This window comes from Typopeltis vanoorti, chromosome 3 (assembly GCF_054136105.1).
Source record: "Typopeltis vanoorti isolate ZY-2024b chromosome 3, IOZ_Tvanoo_1.0, whole genome shotgun sequence".
NCBI classification, from domain to species: Eukaryota; Metazoa; Arthropoda; class Arachnida; order Uropygi; family Thelyphonidae; genus Typopeltis; species Typopeltis vanoorti.
In genome coordinates this window covers 34,074,688-34,091,195 of record NC_143551.1, presented here as the reverse complement: position 1 = coordinate 34,091,195, position 16,508 = coordinate 34,074,688, and the positions used below count along the sequence as shown (strand labels likewise).

Below are 16,508 nucleotides of genomic sequence, written 5' to 3'. Positions count from 1 at the left end.
TCATCAATCTTTAGTTACTTAAAAGATTTTTGAGTTTGGAATTTATAATAAGGCCAAAAACTAATTGAAGTTATTTCAGTAATGCAGAAAATAAACAAGAAATGTCTGGAGAAACAAATTTATGTACATTACAAATTTATATTTGCATTTACATAAATATACTTATGTATATGTAAATTTAAATATATTTATAAATATGTATCTAAATTTCTTATTTACATTGATATCTTTCAAAAATAAACTTTAATTTGTTTATTTATAAAATATTAAATATTAAATAATATTTAATATTTAATATTTAATATTATTTAATTAGATTTAAATTTGCAAGTTGATAATATAAAGGTCGCTCCATTCTCATTAAGCTTTGCTATCAATACCGTAGATTTCATATTATGATACATACGATATAAAATGCGCACAGTCAGTGGCGCACCCAGGGGGGACCCTTCCTCCCCCCCCCGAAAAAAAAAAGGAAAAGGAAATAAACACTAGAAAATTTTCCAAAAATATTTTCCTAATTAAAATTCATTTCTTTTTATTTATGTTGTGTCTCTATTTCTATACTACTTGTCATGTATTGGCGATCACTGCAGATGCTCAGTCATAGGTCGTATGCGATGCGATGCGTACGTAAATCGTCTACTCAACTTTCCCCCCCCCCCCAAAGATTAAATCTTGAGTACTCGGGCCCCCTCCAAGATTAAATCCTGAGTGCGCCACTGTGCACAGTATTTGCCGAAACGAGCTTAAAAAAAAAAAAAAAATACTAATCTGACATAATCCATAATCCAGTTACTTTTTTTTTTATCCAGGTTATTGGCTAATGAAGAAGTTATTACATAAATGCTTTTTTTTTTCTTCTTTTTATGTGATGAAATTGCTCCTCGACTCTTTAAACCTTGTAGCAAATCACGATTAGTTTGAATTTTATTCATAATCTAAGTAAAATTAAAATTTCTTTTCTTCGTGTTTACGTGAAAGAGTCGGCGGGCGGAAATAAATAACGGATCGCCAAATCTAATTAGAGAAATCGTAATTAATTATTTCTAGCATGATTTCTTTGAGTGCGCATTTATGCCGAGCGAAACAACTGATACTCTTGCAGTCCTTAATCCCTTTTCGACCGCGAGCAAACGAACGTGGGTCGGAGTATCCGAATTAAGTCATCCTGGTTCCAGTGACCCGTAAAGCGTAGGCCAAAAATGTAAAAGAAATCACCACTAAACCACCTTTTGTCTCTGTAAAATCGCCTCTCGTTTCATCGATCACTTGTTGTCATGGGCAACAAAGTCGCGCGCGTCGTTGCGAAACGTTCTGAATGTTGGTGAAAGAAAAAAAAAAAAAAAAGAAAAGAAAAACAGAAACGTTGTTTACCGCCAGCAACGAAGGTGAGAACACAGTACGACTGCGTTACCTACGGAGATGCAATCTGTTCCGCCAATTTGGAAGGACAAGGAGACTTGGGGTGGGATGGTGAACTATTTAGCAGATAACATCTTCCGCGTGACTGGATAAATGGGCACTACGAGAAGTGACCGAACAGCACAGAACGACTAACAGCATCGAGACGGACGTCTAGACCACAGCATCAAGGAACAGGTGAGTTGGGAATCCCTTTTGTGCTTCTTTACTCAAGGGACTCCGCCGAATTTATCAGTTCTTAAAACTGTAAGACTCAATTGCTGGTTAAACTTAATATCCAAACGTTCACACGTAGAGAAATGGCAGAACAACATTTTTCGATTCGAATTTCACACAGCTGAGTCTAAAGAAGTACCGGAAGTGATCTCATTGTTACCGGAAATCTCGATGTTTAGATTTATGTTGTTAATGTTGCATTATAAGTATGAACGAAGGCCTCAAGAACTACAAAAACGAGTTCGTTTTTATAAGATATTATCGTTATAAAACTGCAATATTACTTTTGTCTCTCTTGTCCTAGAACTTAGAGAAAATAAAAAAATATTTTGTTGTTTCTCTTGTTGTTTACATCGCCCCTTTTCATGTGTGGCTCCTAATATGCTTCTTATGACTGCTAATCTATCACTGTTTAGAAGTTACTTAGACTGGTATTTATGCGTTGAATTGTATGTCATGCAGTATATATTATTTAGAATGATACATATGAAGATAAAATAACTATTCACAGGTCAGAGATCAAACGAGGGGAGGTTGTTGAACTCACCTGTCGTCTTTCAGTTCATCCTCTTTATGAGGCCTTTGAAAATTGCTGGAGAGCAGATGATCCTGGCAAATAACATCCTTATGTTGAGAAGGGTACTATTATGAATAGGAATCCATTTAATGACGCCTTATCTACCTTAAACCGTAGAACAGCAATAAAATACAGTGATATTGGACTGTTGATAATTTCTGAGATTAATATTGCATTTACCTAGACGTTAAGTACGATGCAGATTAGGCTATAACAAGCTAAGAGACTTCCAAAGTAAAACAAAATTAAATTTAGATAAATAAGAAAATTTTCAATAAAATTAAACTTAACAGTATAACCAGGAAAAGAAGGGAGATGACCTGGCCCGGAAGACCCCGCCCTGAAAAGGGCTTGGGACCACCTCGATGTTGGCCTTCGCAGTCCGGGTTTGTTCAGGTCAACCCCAACCTGGGGACAGAAAAACTTTTAACTGTGAAAGGACTAGACATACCTGTGGGTTAAACGCTAATCAGGAAGGAAGATCGAGATAGCGTCAACACCTACAACTTGAAGGTGTTATAGGTGCAGACACAACCGGATTCCCCCCTGTATGATCTGGCAGATGGTTGGTGGATCGCACCATCTCCTCAGGAACCGCTCTTCTCCCTGTAGGTACCTTTCCTGCTCCAGGAAAACATACAAATTAATATTAGTTTTAAATAAAGTTTCAATAATTTATATACAGTATATATATATATATATATATATATATATATAAACTTGACGTTTCTTATCAAATATAATGTCGCTAAATGTTAGCAACTTCAAAATACATATGGTTCGATTTTATATATACTTTGTTTTATAAATTATTATTTATTTCATTTAAAAATACAACCGATCTGTTCTGAAATGGTCAAATGAAATATTTTAAATTCTATTTTGAATTTAAAAAATTGTTTATAAATTTACAAATCCTTCTCCCATCCAAAATGCCAGCAATATTTTTCAAACGCCTATTAACTGTTACGCCACCTAACATTAGGTTTTTACATTAAAAAAAAACTACATTTTTACCAAAAATAATCAACCAAATACCAAAATACGTAATATTTCATTTAAGAATTAAAACACAAACGATTTATTTTCATATGGAATTTTATAAACATCTTAAAATTTGACAAGTATGTCTGTATTTTGTAAAACACATTAAATATCCATATTTCGAAATAAAGCAAAAGAAAATCAGGTAAGAGCTTGAGCCACCTTTGCTAGGAGTTGTCTCACATGTACCACTCTGAAGGTATTGTTATACGAAGGCAACTCGAAGCAAAGGTGGTTCAAGCAGCTCACAATTTCAGTAAAACGTCCATATCGCAATTTGTATATACTATGATATATCGTCTGTCTCTGCTTTAGAATAAAATATCACATATATTTAACACGTATCTAATGTTATCTTCATTATGGTATCTAATACCAAGATACCATAATGAGGATATTCAAGATCCGCTATCTTTTTATAGCCAAATAAAATGAAACTTGAAAACTTTGGAAATTTTATGAGAGTATTTATGGGAATGTAACCTTTACAGGAGTTGCCTTGGTCCAGTGAAACCCCATCAAAGCGCTAATAAAAATAAATATGCAGGTTAAATTCTCATAAACTCTCTGGTAATTTTTTTTCGAAACTTTTCAAGAGTAATTTTATTTCGCTATAAAAAAATGATGGATCTTTAATATAATCATACGTATTATCATCCATATATGTTAAATATAATTATTCCAAAGTTTTTTGAAAGTAACAAATTTGTAAATTACTTAATGTATATCACATTGTATAGCAAAAGTTCTATATAGCTGATTGGCATTCACAAAATTAATTAAAATAATTTAATAGATAATGTATAATATTTATTAAATAGTGTATATAGCTTTAAAGTTCACCAACCGTTTTTAAATTTAAATTTGAAAGTCTAAATTGTTGTATCAGTTTTGCTTTTTCATATCTTATCTTTTTTAACTTAAATTTTGGATTTGTATAATTTTTTAAAATTTTCTTTTTAAATGTAAACATTTGCGATATATTCTTTTTAACTTTTTAAATAAATATTACAAATTTGCCATATCTGATATTTGTTCATACGTTACATACGAATCTTTTTGAAGGACTTCGTATTCGCTAGGGCCTCATCTAGTTCTAAATCAGGTCTTGCCTGGGGTGACGCTGGAATGTTCCATGGTTTGTCATGCCAGAAAATTCCCAACTGCTGTAGCAACCGAGAGAATAAGTGTTGTTCGGTCTTCTCTTTGATGACAGTTCATGTTTTGACTCACTGAACAGCATACTAATGTAGACGCCCCCCCCCCATAAGTTGTTATCATCTACCAGTAATGAAATCCAAGGATAGTATGTGTCGTAGCCAACTACACTTAACTAGTAGCTTAGCCTTAAACATAGCGTTCAGCAACAACAGTTAGACTTCTTTATCTGCTATCGGAAATAATCGTGTGTTAGCGACATATTTGAGCAGATGGGCGCTAAAATAATATACTGACAGGAAATCCTCAACCAGCTTATGTCAAAAATTCCCTTAACATTTTTATATACTATAAGGAAAAGATAATATTAAAAAAAAAAAAAAAATAGTGGCTATCTCAATTGCAACTATCCAGGAAAGGAGTAAAAGCAAGTTCAATAAGCCCATTGAAATTTTTCTTGTGATAGGAAACTACCAATGAAATTAAACAGCAAAAAAGCCATTTGAAGGATACAATTATTAGCTATAATTAAACTTAGCGTTGACTATAGAGTAGTCTCCCCCCCCTTATCCGCAGGGGATACGTTCCAAGACCGAGCCATATACATACAGTATTCCTGATTTCCGAAAGGCTGCAAGGAGCGTTTTGGCTTTCTCCACCTTTTCAACGAGTTGCCCTGGTGTTGGACTCTCTCTGGGATCAGCCGAACTGCCTACTAAAAGAAACAGCCATACGACTTCATTTCGTCGATATTAAATTACATCGGCAAAGTGGGTATTAGATCCAACATTATTTCAAAGCAGAATGTTTATACACGCTATGAAAGTTTCGTAAGCTGATCGTTCGTAAATTAATATCTTCGGACCGGGGTAGACCACGGATAACTGAAACTGTGGATAGCGAACCCGCGGATAAGGCGGGGGGGGGGCTACTGTACCTACTGGTGTATAACTTGCAGTGAGGAGGGGGGGGGGGGTTAGAGGATCCAAGAAAGCTCCAGGATCCTACAAAAAATGTAGTGAAGCACATAAAATAAAAGTAATGGTCTGTTTTATTTCTATAATCAATAAATCCTTTAATCTACTTTTAGATGAATTGTTATGACATTTCTAATATTACATCAAGATTTTCTTTAAAATTTCAGGTAACCGTTTCCATCTGTGTGAAGTGGCCATGCAAGTTATGACAAGAATGTTTTCTAAGGTTCGGTTGTCTTTTAGTGACACCTGATGGATGACAAAGGGAATCCAGATTGTACTTTCGCGACAGAGAGGTGCGACGAAGGATGGACATGTGTCGACTGTGGACCTCGCATGTCACCAAGAACGCGATATATCCTGCTTAACGTATGGCTAATAGCAGCGTTATTGCTTTTAATTTCTGGTGTTGCACTGTTGGTGTGCGGAGCTATTTATCACACAGCTGAACCATGGCTCTTGCTTGCAGGTGCCATGGAAGTGGTTTTAGCCTTTCCTCTTTTGGCTTTGTATTTTTGGTACACTAGATGTCGTGGTTCTAGTATGATTGATGAACCAAAATATCCGCAGAATGGTCAGTTGGTGGCCACCATTACGAATTCAAATTGCCACGATGAATCTCAAGCTCGTAAATCTGACTATCCATTGGGTCCGTTGCTAGTGATGACTCTTCCGAAATCACGGAAAAAGAAAGATCCTTTCCGAACATTTCGTGATACTGAAAGTAATGCTAGCAGTGTAGCCTCGACACCAGACTTCTTAGGAAGAAGGTGAGTTTACATTTATTAATGTCGTTTTTCTTCATTCGATGCTTAATGCTATGTAATGCCATGTATCTATAAAATAAATAAATAAAAGAAACAATCTAACACCTTTTACCCCACAAAAGTGGTCTGTGAGGCCGTTTTAGTCCTAAGTAACTTTTTGAAGAAAGTGGTAGCCAGGTTCCCTCCATTAGCCATCATTGATAGAGTGCTATCATTATTTCATAGGCTTCTTAAGAGTAAGGTAGACAACTACCGCCATCTCGGGATCCCTAAACTTCACACTATATATTATTGTGTGAAGTATTGCGAGTTCTACTGTCTATTTTCTCGAGTTGCTTGGTTAATAACCTGAGTTTCCTGGAGAATAATATATGAAAAAAATCGACTAGCTTGGGAACCAACTAAAAAAAAAACAGAAAAGGTTTTTCCTACTCCAGTGGTTTTCAGATTTTTATGGAGGTACTTCCTTTTTCCAAAAATAAATTCTTGCACCCTTCACGTTTCATAAAATCATATTACCCGATAATTTTTTTAGCACCCATTTTATTGCGTGTAAAATTAAGATGTTCTGACAATTTTTTGATAGTAAACAATTATGCTTCAAAGCAAACTAAAAGTAAAATGGCACAAATATATAAATGCGTGGATGGGCTTATGTGTTCGTCACACATGTTGAATTGGATTTAAACGGTATTGATGCGAACACAGATTGATAAGAAAATAACTATTTATTAACTTAAAAGCTAATATTTCGCTGGTATTATATCCAGCATCTTCAGGGCACACAAAGTTTATTACAAATGCGAGACAACCACAATTCGGTGTAACAGTGGGGCTAGTATAAGTAATTGCAGCGTGCAACACAAGACTAAAGTCCTAATACGGCGCCATCTAAGTTTTAAAAAAAAAAAAACAGTAGTCCAAAGTTTTGAAAAAAATATAGTACTCCAAATAATAGTCCTTGGAAAATAGTAGTCCCTTTAAAATAATGAGGGATTTATTGTCCCCTTAACTTAGTAGTCCTTTTTAAGTTTTGAAAAATAGTAGTCCAAAGTTTTGAAAAAAATTAAAATAAATAAATATTAATTTGGTCTTAGGATGACAGTCTCCCAAATCTTTGGTAGATTTATACAGCCATACTTGTTAAAGTTTGGAGTATGTTTTAAGGCTTCTGTTGATTCCAGGAACAACCTCTCTGACTTGTAGAAGCTTCTGTGCAGTACTTTTGTTTTTTCCAAAAGCATGGTCCATCCAAAGCATGGTCTGCCAGACCTGACTTGCCATGGCGAAAGCGCCCGATATATTTTTTGTGTTCACCGAGGCGGATGTCCATAGTTCTTCCTGTCTGTCCATAGTAGGCTCGATGACAAGAACAGGGCGCTTCATAGACTCCTGGATGTGATAAAGGAGTGAATCTGTTCCTGGGTGAACGGATGAGAGCTGTCAAATTCATATAAGGTTTAAATACAGTGCGTAGTTGGTGTTTGTTAAGCACCCTAGATATCTTTTCAGATGTGCCTTTGATGTATCGGATGGTGATAGTTTTGTTGTAGTCTTCTGTGGTATATATATATATTTTTTTGGGGGGGGAGGGGGAGGGGGTTCTATATTTTGAGGAATTTTTTAAATGTTACAGAAAATATTTTTGGGGAAAATAATATTTTCGGGTTAAAAAAAAAAATATATATATATATACACTTGCATAATATATGTATAAATATAGTTTACGATTGATTAGGATCGGATCTAACATTAAAATTGCGATATAAATTTTTATTACTGCAATTACATTATAGCAGGTCGTTGCATCCATATTGTAATTATAAATGTCGTATGAAAAGAAATAAATCGATACCGTATTTACTCGAATATAACTCGCACTTTTTCCCCAAAATTAAACCTAAAAAATCATGGTGAGAGATATATGCGGAGATTTTTAGAAACTAAAGTTTTCAGGGAAAAAAAACTGAAAATGGGGATGACTTAGCAAGAATCTCCTCTTTGTTATAGCTACTTCCGGCCTCGAGTGCGGTTTCCTTGTGTGCATTGTGATCTTCTTTCCAATTATTCCAAGTAAAAATTACAAGTAATTTACAAGATTTCAGATACGTAATGAACACCCTTCACGAATGTCTGGGAAGTGAAAGCAGAACGTAAAATAGACAGCAATGGTAGGCCAATAGAGATAGAACAGCTATGAAGATGTGAATATGATTGGTGCAGTATTAACAAAAGATCGCGTTACCAAAACACAAAGTCAAACCAACATTTTTGAGCTGAAACGCTAATTCTCTTCAACCAAATTCCATATTATCTGAAGCTGCCATAACAACATTCACTCTACATATCTTAGTTTTAACACGTTTACAAATTTTATTGCAGCTTTGTGTTTGAGTTAGTGGGGCACTCACACACACACACACATCTAACTAAAAACAATAGATTTTAGTTAGATACTGTGTTTGCCGGTGAAACATATGGTTTTGCTTAAGTCTAAACAGCATGGTTAATGTGTGTGTGGGGGGGGGGGGGCATGTGACTCATTAGTTAGTGCCGTTTATATACCAGTTGTCTCTAATCGCACTAAAGAAATATATTACACAGACAGCAAATGTCTCTGTACCTTATTCAGTGGTACAATAAAACTACTCGTTTTTCTTGCATCTGCAGTATAATGGCAGTTGGGGAAGGGTGTTGTTTATTACCGCGTGGAGCGAGTTATCCTCCCGAAGTGAAAGTGGTTAAACTTTATTTTCGTGTGTGATGTATAGTACATGCAAAACTTTTTAATTTCTTTTTTTCATAAAGTAAAATCAGGGTACAGGGGTGTGAGTTATGTGCGAGGGCGAGTTATATTCGAGTAAATACGGTATTTCTGTTTTATTATAAAAAGCAACTATCGTTTTTTTTAAAAATCTTTCCTTGAGGCGTCGGGGGCTGCACGAAATTGCTTTGGGGGTCGCACGCGGCCCTCGGGCCGCCAGTTTGACACCCTAATAGACGAATACACGTTCTCCTGAGTCGAGTTCGCTTCTTTTAAGAGGTGATAATGCAACTCCGATACCAAAGGTTATATTCTCAAAATCTCTCTGTAAATTTCCTTTAAGTTCCTTCATATTTGATTATAAAATATGGATGGATCCATAATATCCTTCATTTTAATTTATCCTTTGAACAATATGATCGCTTGTGTTTATGTGTTTGGCAAAATGCTTGAGCAGCTGTAAGACTTGTTTTTGTCTGTCATTACGAAAGTTATTCTGTCTGGACAGATTTTATAGTTGATAACAGTTTTAAAAGTTGAAATTTAAAAATAAATAAATAAGAAAATAACTGCAGACAATCGTAAAAAAATCTTTTATTTACACAATATTTATTTAACTTAACATTTTTCTCCTTAGTAAATTTAATTAAATAACATTAGAAATAAGAATGTGTTTGAATAGAAATGGTTTCGTTACAATGTCATTCTGACTGTTAAAAGATTTCAAGGTTGAATTACATTGCAGTTTTAATTACTAATCCTCTTACTGGCTACAAGGAAAAGGAAAAATGCTATCCAGTTCTCTAAATTCTTTACACTTGTATTACCCCCCCCCCCCCCACGCACACACACACCACATACAAAATATAGTCTAAGCAAAGGAATATACTCAGCTGCTGCGATAAGGAAAGTTGAGCCGGTAGCCAACCAACCGATTTGCAAAAATTAAGGCCCAGAGCGCCCCCTTTCAATTCCCAAAGTAGATTTGAGTTGGATTGTTTGGAATTACTGCCGAAGTAAATACAGTACAAGGGAGTGTATTGTTATGTTAGAGGCTTAATGGAGTGAAAGAACACCGAGGAAGGATTAAGAATATTTAATTCTTCCAATATTTGATCACACACACACACACACACACACACACACACACACACACACACACACACACACACACACACACACACACACACACACACACACACACACACACACACAAAGGCAACGCAAAACTGAATGAAACAAGTGGACGAAAGACTACCGGTCCTAACTATGTTGGGCACCTGTTCGCGATCTATGATGTTAACTGGGATTTCGAAGTATTAGAGTGTTTTCCATATTTTGGGCAGTTTAATGCAACCATATTTATTCAAATTAGGTTGATTTCCGACAGCAGCTGCAGATTCCAAAAACAGTCTTTTTCTTCTAAATTTATTGCGTGGAACATGGTGACCTTTTACCAATTGATTCTATGAGCCGAATCCAAAGCATGGTCCGCAAGGCCAGGTTTGACCATAGTCATGATTGCAGATGTATTTTTTATGCTTTTTCATGCGGATATTTGCTGATCTTCCTGTCTATCCATAGTAGGCCAATTTGCAAGAATAGGGAAAATTAAATATTAACTTAAATATTGAAAGAATTAAATATTATTATTAAACCTTTCTCAGTGCTGTTTCACTACATTAAACCTATAACATGAGTTTCTCCCAGCACTTAAGCTTTAACACAGGGTGTATTGTACACTATGTTGACAAAAGTATTTGTACACCTTACGCGCCATGTAAATTTCGGATCCTACCACATGCAAATATTCAGAGAATGTCTGGCAAAAAATGTGGGATGTGCTACATGTTTTGTACTGTACACTCTATGTCAAGTTGCCAACTGAACTGACAGACTTCCAACGTGGGATGGTAGTTGGATGTCACATCAGCAGTATTTCTGTATGTAACATTGCTACCCATCTCAGTATACTGAAATCTATTGATGCTTATGTCATTCGTAGATGGAAAGTTGATGGTGCTACCACAGCAGGAAAACACCCGGAGGTCACCGACACTCACTGATTAATGATCTCTGTCTCGGAATGTTCGCGAAAAGCGCACGTCATTAGCGCAGACCTGGAAAGTGCTGCAAGGAGATCTGTCCGCTAAGAGTTGCATGCCTTAGGTTACCACGACAGAGCTGCTGCGTACAAGCCACACATCACCCCATCCCTTAACGCCAAACGATGTTTGAAAAATTTCACATTTTTCTGGATCGTAGATGATTGGAAAAGGGTTCTGTGGTGCGACGAATCACGCTTCGAAATGTTTTTTCACTTTGATGATTGTGTTTGGATCTGGATATAACCGGGGAACGGATCTGGTATTACTGCATCATTCCAAACTGTCAAGTTTGGTAGATGCCAGTTAATGGTATGGGGATGTTTCAGTTGAATGTGCTCAAAATCATGATGTCTGATGACTACCTGGGCATCCTGGACAACTTCATGCTTCCGACGCTGTGGAAGTACCAGGGTGGTCTAAAAAGTTCGCTGCATAAAAATGAAACAACGAATTTATAATTTCGAAAAAAAATTTTTTTCAACATAATCTCCCATAAGACTAATACATTTATTCCAGCGATGCTCCAGCGCCATCATCCCTTCCCTGTAGTGGTTCTCAGTAAGATCTGCAAAATACCCCTCTACAGCTGCAATCACCTCATGATTCGAAGAAAAACGCTGACCAGCGAGGAAAAGTTTTAGTTTTGGGAAGAGATAGAATTCAGAGGGAGTCAAATCTTCGTAACAGGGTAGATGTTCCAACAATTCATAGTGCAGATCCCTTAATTTTCCCATTGCTAAAACACCTTTGTGGGCAGGTTCATTTCCTGATGAAAGATTTTTTTTTTCAGCAAACCGAGTCTTTTCCTACAAAATTTTTCGTCTAGTCTTGTTAAAAGATCGGAATAATATTCTCCGGATATTGTTTTACCGTTTTCACGATAATTAATAAACGAAATGCCTTTAGCTTCCGAAAACACATATGCCATGACCTTTGCTGCTGATGGAACCGACTTTGTCTTCTTTGGCGCTGAACAACCAGTTTCTGTCCACTGTTTTGACAGCTGTTTGGATTCTGGTGTGTAATGGTGAATCCAAGTCTCATCCATAGTAATAAATCGACCCACAAAATCAGTTTATTCTTGTTAAAACGCTCCAAGCACTGTTCATGCGAGTGCATTTTTGATCTGCTGTGAGCAAGCGTGGCACCCATCTTGTGCAAAGCTTTTTCATTTGCAATTCTTACTGCAAAATATATCCTACACGTTCTTTTGAAATGCTTATAGTTTCAGTAATTTCACGCACTTTGACTCGCCGGTCATCCAATACCATATCGTCCACTTGATCAATGATTTCTGGTGTTGTTATACTTTTTGGATGTCCTTCACGTGGATCATCTTCAAGGCTGGTACGGCCTCGTTTAAACTCGGCAGCCCATTTCTTAATTGTCGAAAACGTTTATAAAAAGTTTATGGGCACTTTTCGAAGGCGAAAAGTGCCCATAAACTTTTTTGAACTTCGAATGAATTTCTTTTGGCGTTAAACCTTCTTTTACAAAGAATTTTATAACAGCACGATACTCAATTTTATCCATTTCAAGGGAAACAGACAACGCTTTTGGTTCAGACAGCTATATAAAACAAACTACTTGATAGAATGACTTGCAATTTCACATGGATGCTTATGACAGATGCACCAACTTTGAAAACAAAACAAAAAACAACTCTTGCCGATAGTGTTGCCATCTATGGTCGAGAACTTTTCACACCACCCGTCCAACTTTACAGACGTACTTCAGCAGTGGCCCTTGTATGTTTCAGCAGAACAATGCGCCGTGCCATACCGCACTGAATGTCCGAGACTAGTTTCCACAAAGCAACGTCCACGTGTTGGTTGGACTGTACGGCTCAGAGTCCAGACTTCAACACCCATCGAATATCTTTGAGACAAATTAGAACGCCGAATTCGTTGCGGGTCCAAGACGGTCCCACTCAGTACTAGAAATGTAATTAAAATGCTTTTTTTTTCTCTTTTTTTTTTCCCCCACAAGTGGATGCCCAAATACTCTTCTCAGTATGCTCATTTGCATATCCCTCTGACTAGTTTGTGTGCTTTGTGAGATAAATAACTCTATCAACCAATTATCTTCAGCTAAAAAAAGTCCTTATAAAGATTCTTGCGTCCTAGACGGGGTTTCAACTCAAGTCAATCCAACCAAAGGACTCCGTCGTCACCGACTGAGTCCTTCATCGGGACAAAATTCCTTTTCATTCGGCGTTGTCAATCAATCAATTTTTGAACTAAATGCAAATTAGAACAATGGCGTATACCCTATTCGCTTAGATCTCTCCAGTTAACGACGTTTTTTTTTTTTTTTGTTTGTTTCCCAAACTAAAGCAAAAACAAAAAAAAATTCAAGACTGGAACCCATGCAAGAACACCTAAACATTGAAGAGTTTTGTAGCTTTTTAATATAGGAGGCGTTGATTAATTAATGGTTCAACATCGTTGGAATTACTGAACACGATGTCATAAATAAGCTATTAAAAAAAATTGATTGGTTACAGTTCAGACCAAACAACTAAGGTTCGGCAGTTACATGGTGTGGTACTGTTAGTGTGCTAGTTCGTGTGTGTACAGACTACGTTGCCTGTTTTGTGCATGATATTTTGGAAAGCAAACTCTTTTATTTCACTAAAAATACCAGAAAACGTATCTTCAGTTAAAAAGAAAAGTCCTTATAAAAGTACTTCTTGGGTCTAGAAGTGGTCCGAATCCGTTTCTCTCCAACTAAAAGGCAAATATGTCGCTTCGCCCTCACCTGCTCTACTATGAACATGCAGACAGAAATGTGGAATATGTGTATGCGCGCGCGTGTGTAAATGTAAAGGCCGGGAGGGGGGGGGGAGTATATAAAGGCTGAGTGATCGTGGGAATGTTTGCAACATCTGTAATATTTTTATCCTTTCCTGAAGGCCACTGAACGATCCCAAAACCGGTAAATACCGCAGATATAGATAACCTAATAAAAAAATAAATTAAAATAAAAAAAAACTAATAATCGAATTAAAAATCGAACTGTGAATCCAAATAGATCAGGTAGAAATCTAGGGTTTTGCTGCAAAACATTGTGTTAATCCTCCGGTGCACACATTTCTATCCATTTCCTGCGCAGAATAAACAGCGTTGAGAGTGTAATCACTTCAAAGCATGTTTGTGCAGCTGCCGTTTCACTAGCTCGACTTCGGTTGCTTTATCCTGTAGCCGGCATGTTTTAGCTGCCGTAACGAACCACCACCAGCATTGTGTGTCTCCTGTCGAGCTCACCCCACTCGTCTAATTGTCCTTGGAAGTTCCGGGGACATTAATTTGTTCACGTACCAGGTGCATGATTAAAATAGTGGATGAATAAACGTTTGTGTATGTGTGTGTGCGCGGATGTCATTCGCCACGAACGTGCTTTACTTTGCACAAGGGTGTCGATATTGATTTCCGACCAAACTTTGACATTTCCCAGTTAACTACGCTGTTGGATGACGGCCACTTGCGATTCCCAGTACACCCATATTTTATATTCATTATGTTTTCTTGTACAACTTGCCTGCATTAAAAAATAAAAATATATATGCATACAAATTAAAAGTTATAATCTATTTTGTTAAGCGAATAAATACACTGACTGACCATTTTATTAGAAGCTACGTAAATCACGCTGTTTTGGTTTATCCCTAAATAATGTCACACACGTTTGCTTTGGAGTTTTGGAATTAATTAGTATAAGTGTATCTGTTTGTATTTTGAAATGATAAGACAAATAAAAAATGGAATACTATTCTTATTCAGGAATTTTAAAAATTTATTTTAAGTGATTTTCACCAAAAATTATTAGTTTGCTAAGAAATTGCTTTGATTCTTTGGTGAAGTAAATTTCTCCAACCCCTTCCCCCATACACACACATCTTTTATTAAAAATGACATTTCCCAACTCCTGTTCATAGCATAGGTATGGTCTGATATTTCAAGACATTATTTTTTAGCAGCGACGGGTCTTAAAAACTGAGATAGGCTGAACCGAGAGGTTGAAATTAGAAAAAAATAATAACTTGGTTTTTCCAATTACCGTATATGTTTTAAAAAATATATATAACACTGCTTTTATCCGTTATTAAGGAGCGTACAATTCCAAGATCATGATGTACATCTAGACTTCCGAAGGCTTACAGAATTCTACCCTCCTAAAGTTTCTTATATGTTAATTAATGAGCAGTGATTACCACAGATATAATCGCTATCAATTACGTAAATTTTCCAAGAACTATGACGTCATTGAATGCTAGAAATTTAGGAGTCTCTTCTTTCCCATACGCAATGTCTATGTTCTGTTACTACTAAGTAACTTGGCTTTTTTGTATGCCTACATCTCTGGAATTACTTGCTAATATTTATTTTGCTGTTTATTAATAATTATTTTCCTATATTACATTACACGCAAATCAGCCAGGAGAGCAGACGTTTACAGACAAAAATACTGTTGTTGTTGGTGGTGGATGGTAGATGGCGCTATGTGCAGATGGTGGTAGTAGCAGTGTTGACGTAGTGTGTAGTGGGGTTGAATACCCTTCCACGATTAATAATAATAATGTAGATTATTAAAAGGTTAATGGACACCATATTTAAGTCAATTAATAAACTGAACCAATGCTTCGTTCAAAAAGTAAAAAAATCCTCCAACTCCTTTACATGTCCCCTTTTTTTGGGGGGGGGGAGTTGGAAGCCACCATAGCCGAAACCCATTTGTTTTGACTTTTTTTTTTAGATGCCTTTAGTGATGAAAAACACAATAAACATTTTTCTCACTTTTGAGCCCCATATTCTTTTCTTCTTTGGCAATGACAATAATGCTGTCCAAAAATCGCTTCGCCGTTTAGTTTCGTGCTAGAATTCCTCATTGTTTAGAAAATCCATTTCGTTCCAGAATGTCAGTGTAGAAGTGGAATCTTCATTCCACACTTCGATCAGGTGTCAGAATTCTGAAAAGCCATTATCATCATGTACGAATCGTCATTTAAATTCTTGTGAATATTCCTTATTCCTATTTACAGCGTCTTACCTATCCTCGGGACCACCCGGGAGGTCGAGGTTATAATATAAGGAGGAGATATATCTGAGAGATACATTCATTACTGACTGATAGTTAGATAAGGCTAAATGGCCTCGCCTACTCCCCGTATACGGGAATAAAAAGGCGTTAGCTGATTTTTTTTTTTCATTACTAATATGTGCTAAAATGCAAAAAAAAAAAAAAAATAATAATAATAAAGAACAAACCCTGCAAATATAATACTTGATGGTATAAATTAAGTAAATATTGAATCCAACATTATTTCATAGCCGAATATAGAAACTACAAGGGTTTCGTGTCGAAAATATATATAGAAACTAAAGGTTTCTACGAAAACAAGCATAAGTAGTGCAACTTTGGGCAACTCGTTGCAAAGGTGGAACAAGCTACAGATCTCTTTCCTTAGTATTT

At 36.2% G+C, this 16,508-nt stretch overlaps 1 protein-coding gene across 1 annotated transcript in view; it reads left to right on the top strand.

Moving 5' to 3' along the window:
- Nucleotides 1-5,615: 5,615 nt before the first annotated feature.
- The window catches only part of LOC150108030 (uncharacterized), a 60,699-nt gene continuing 49,806 nt past the window's right edge, over nt 5,616-16,508 (top strand). Inside the window, exon 1 of the mRNA XM_090415846.1 lies at nt 5,616-6,167. Coding sequence (XP_090271972.1) covers nt 5,650-6,167 — 518 coding nt within the window. The 5' untranslated portion in view covers nt 5,616-5,649. The remainder of the gene's footprint in view (nt 6,168-16,508) is intronic.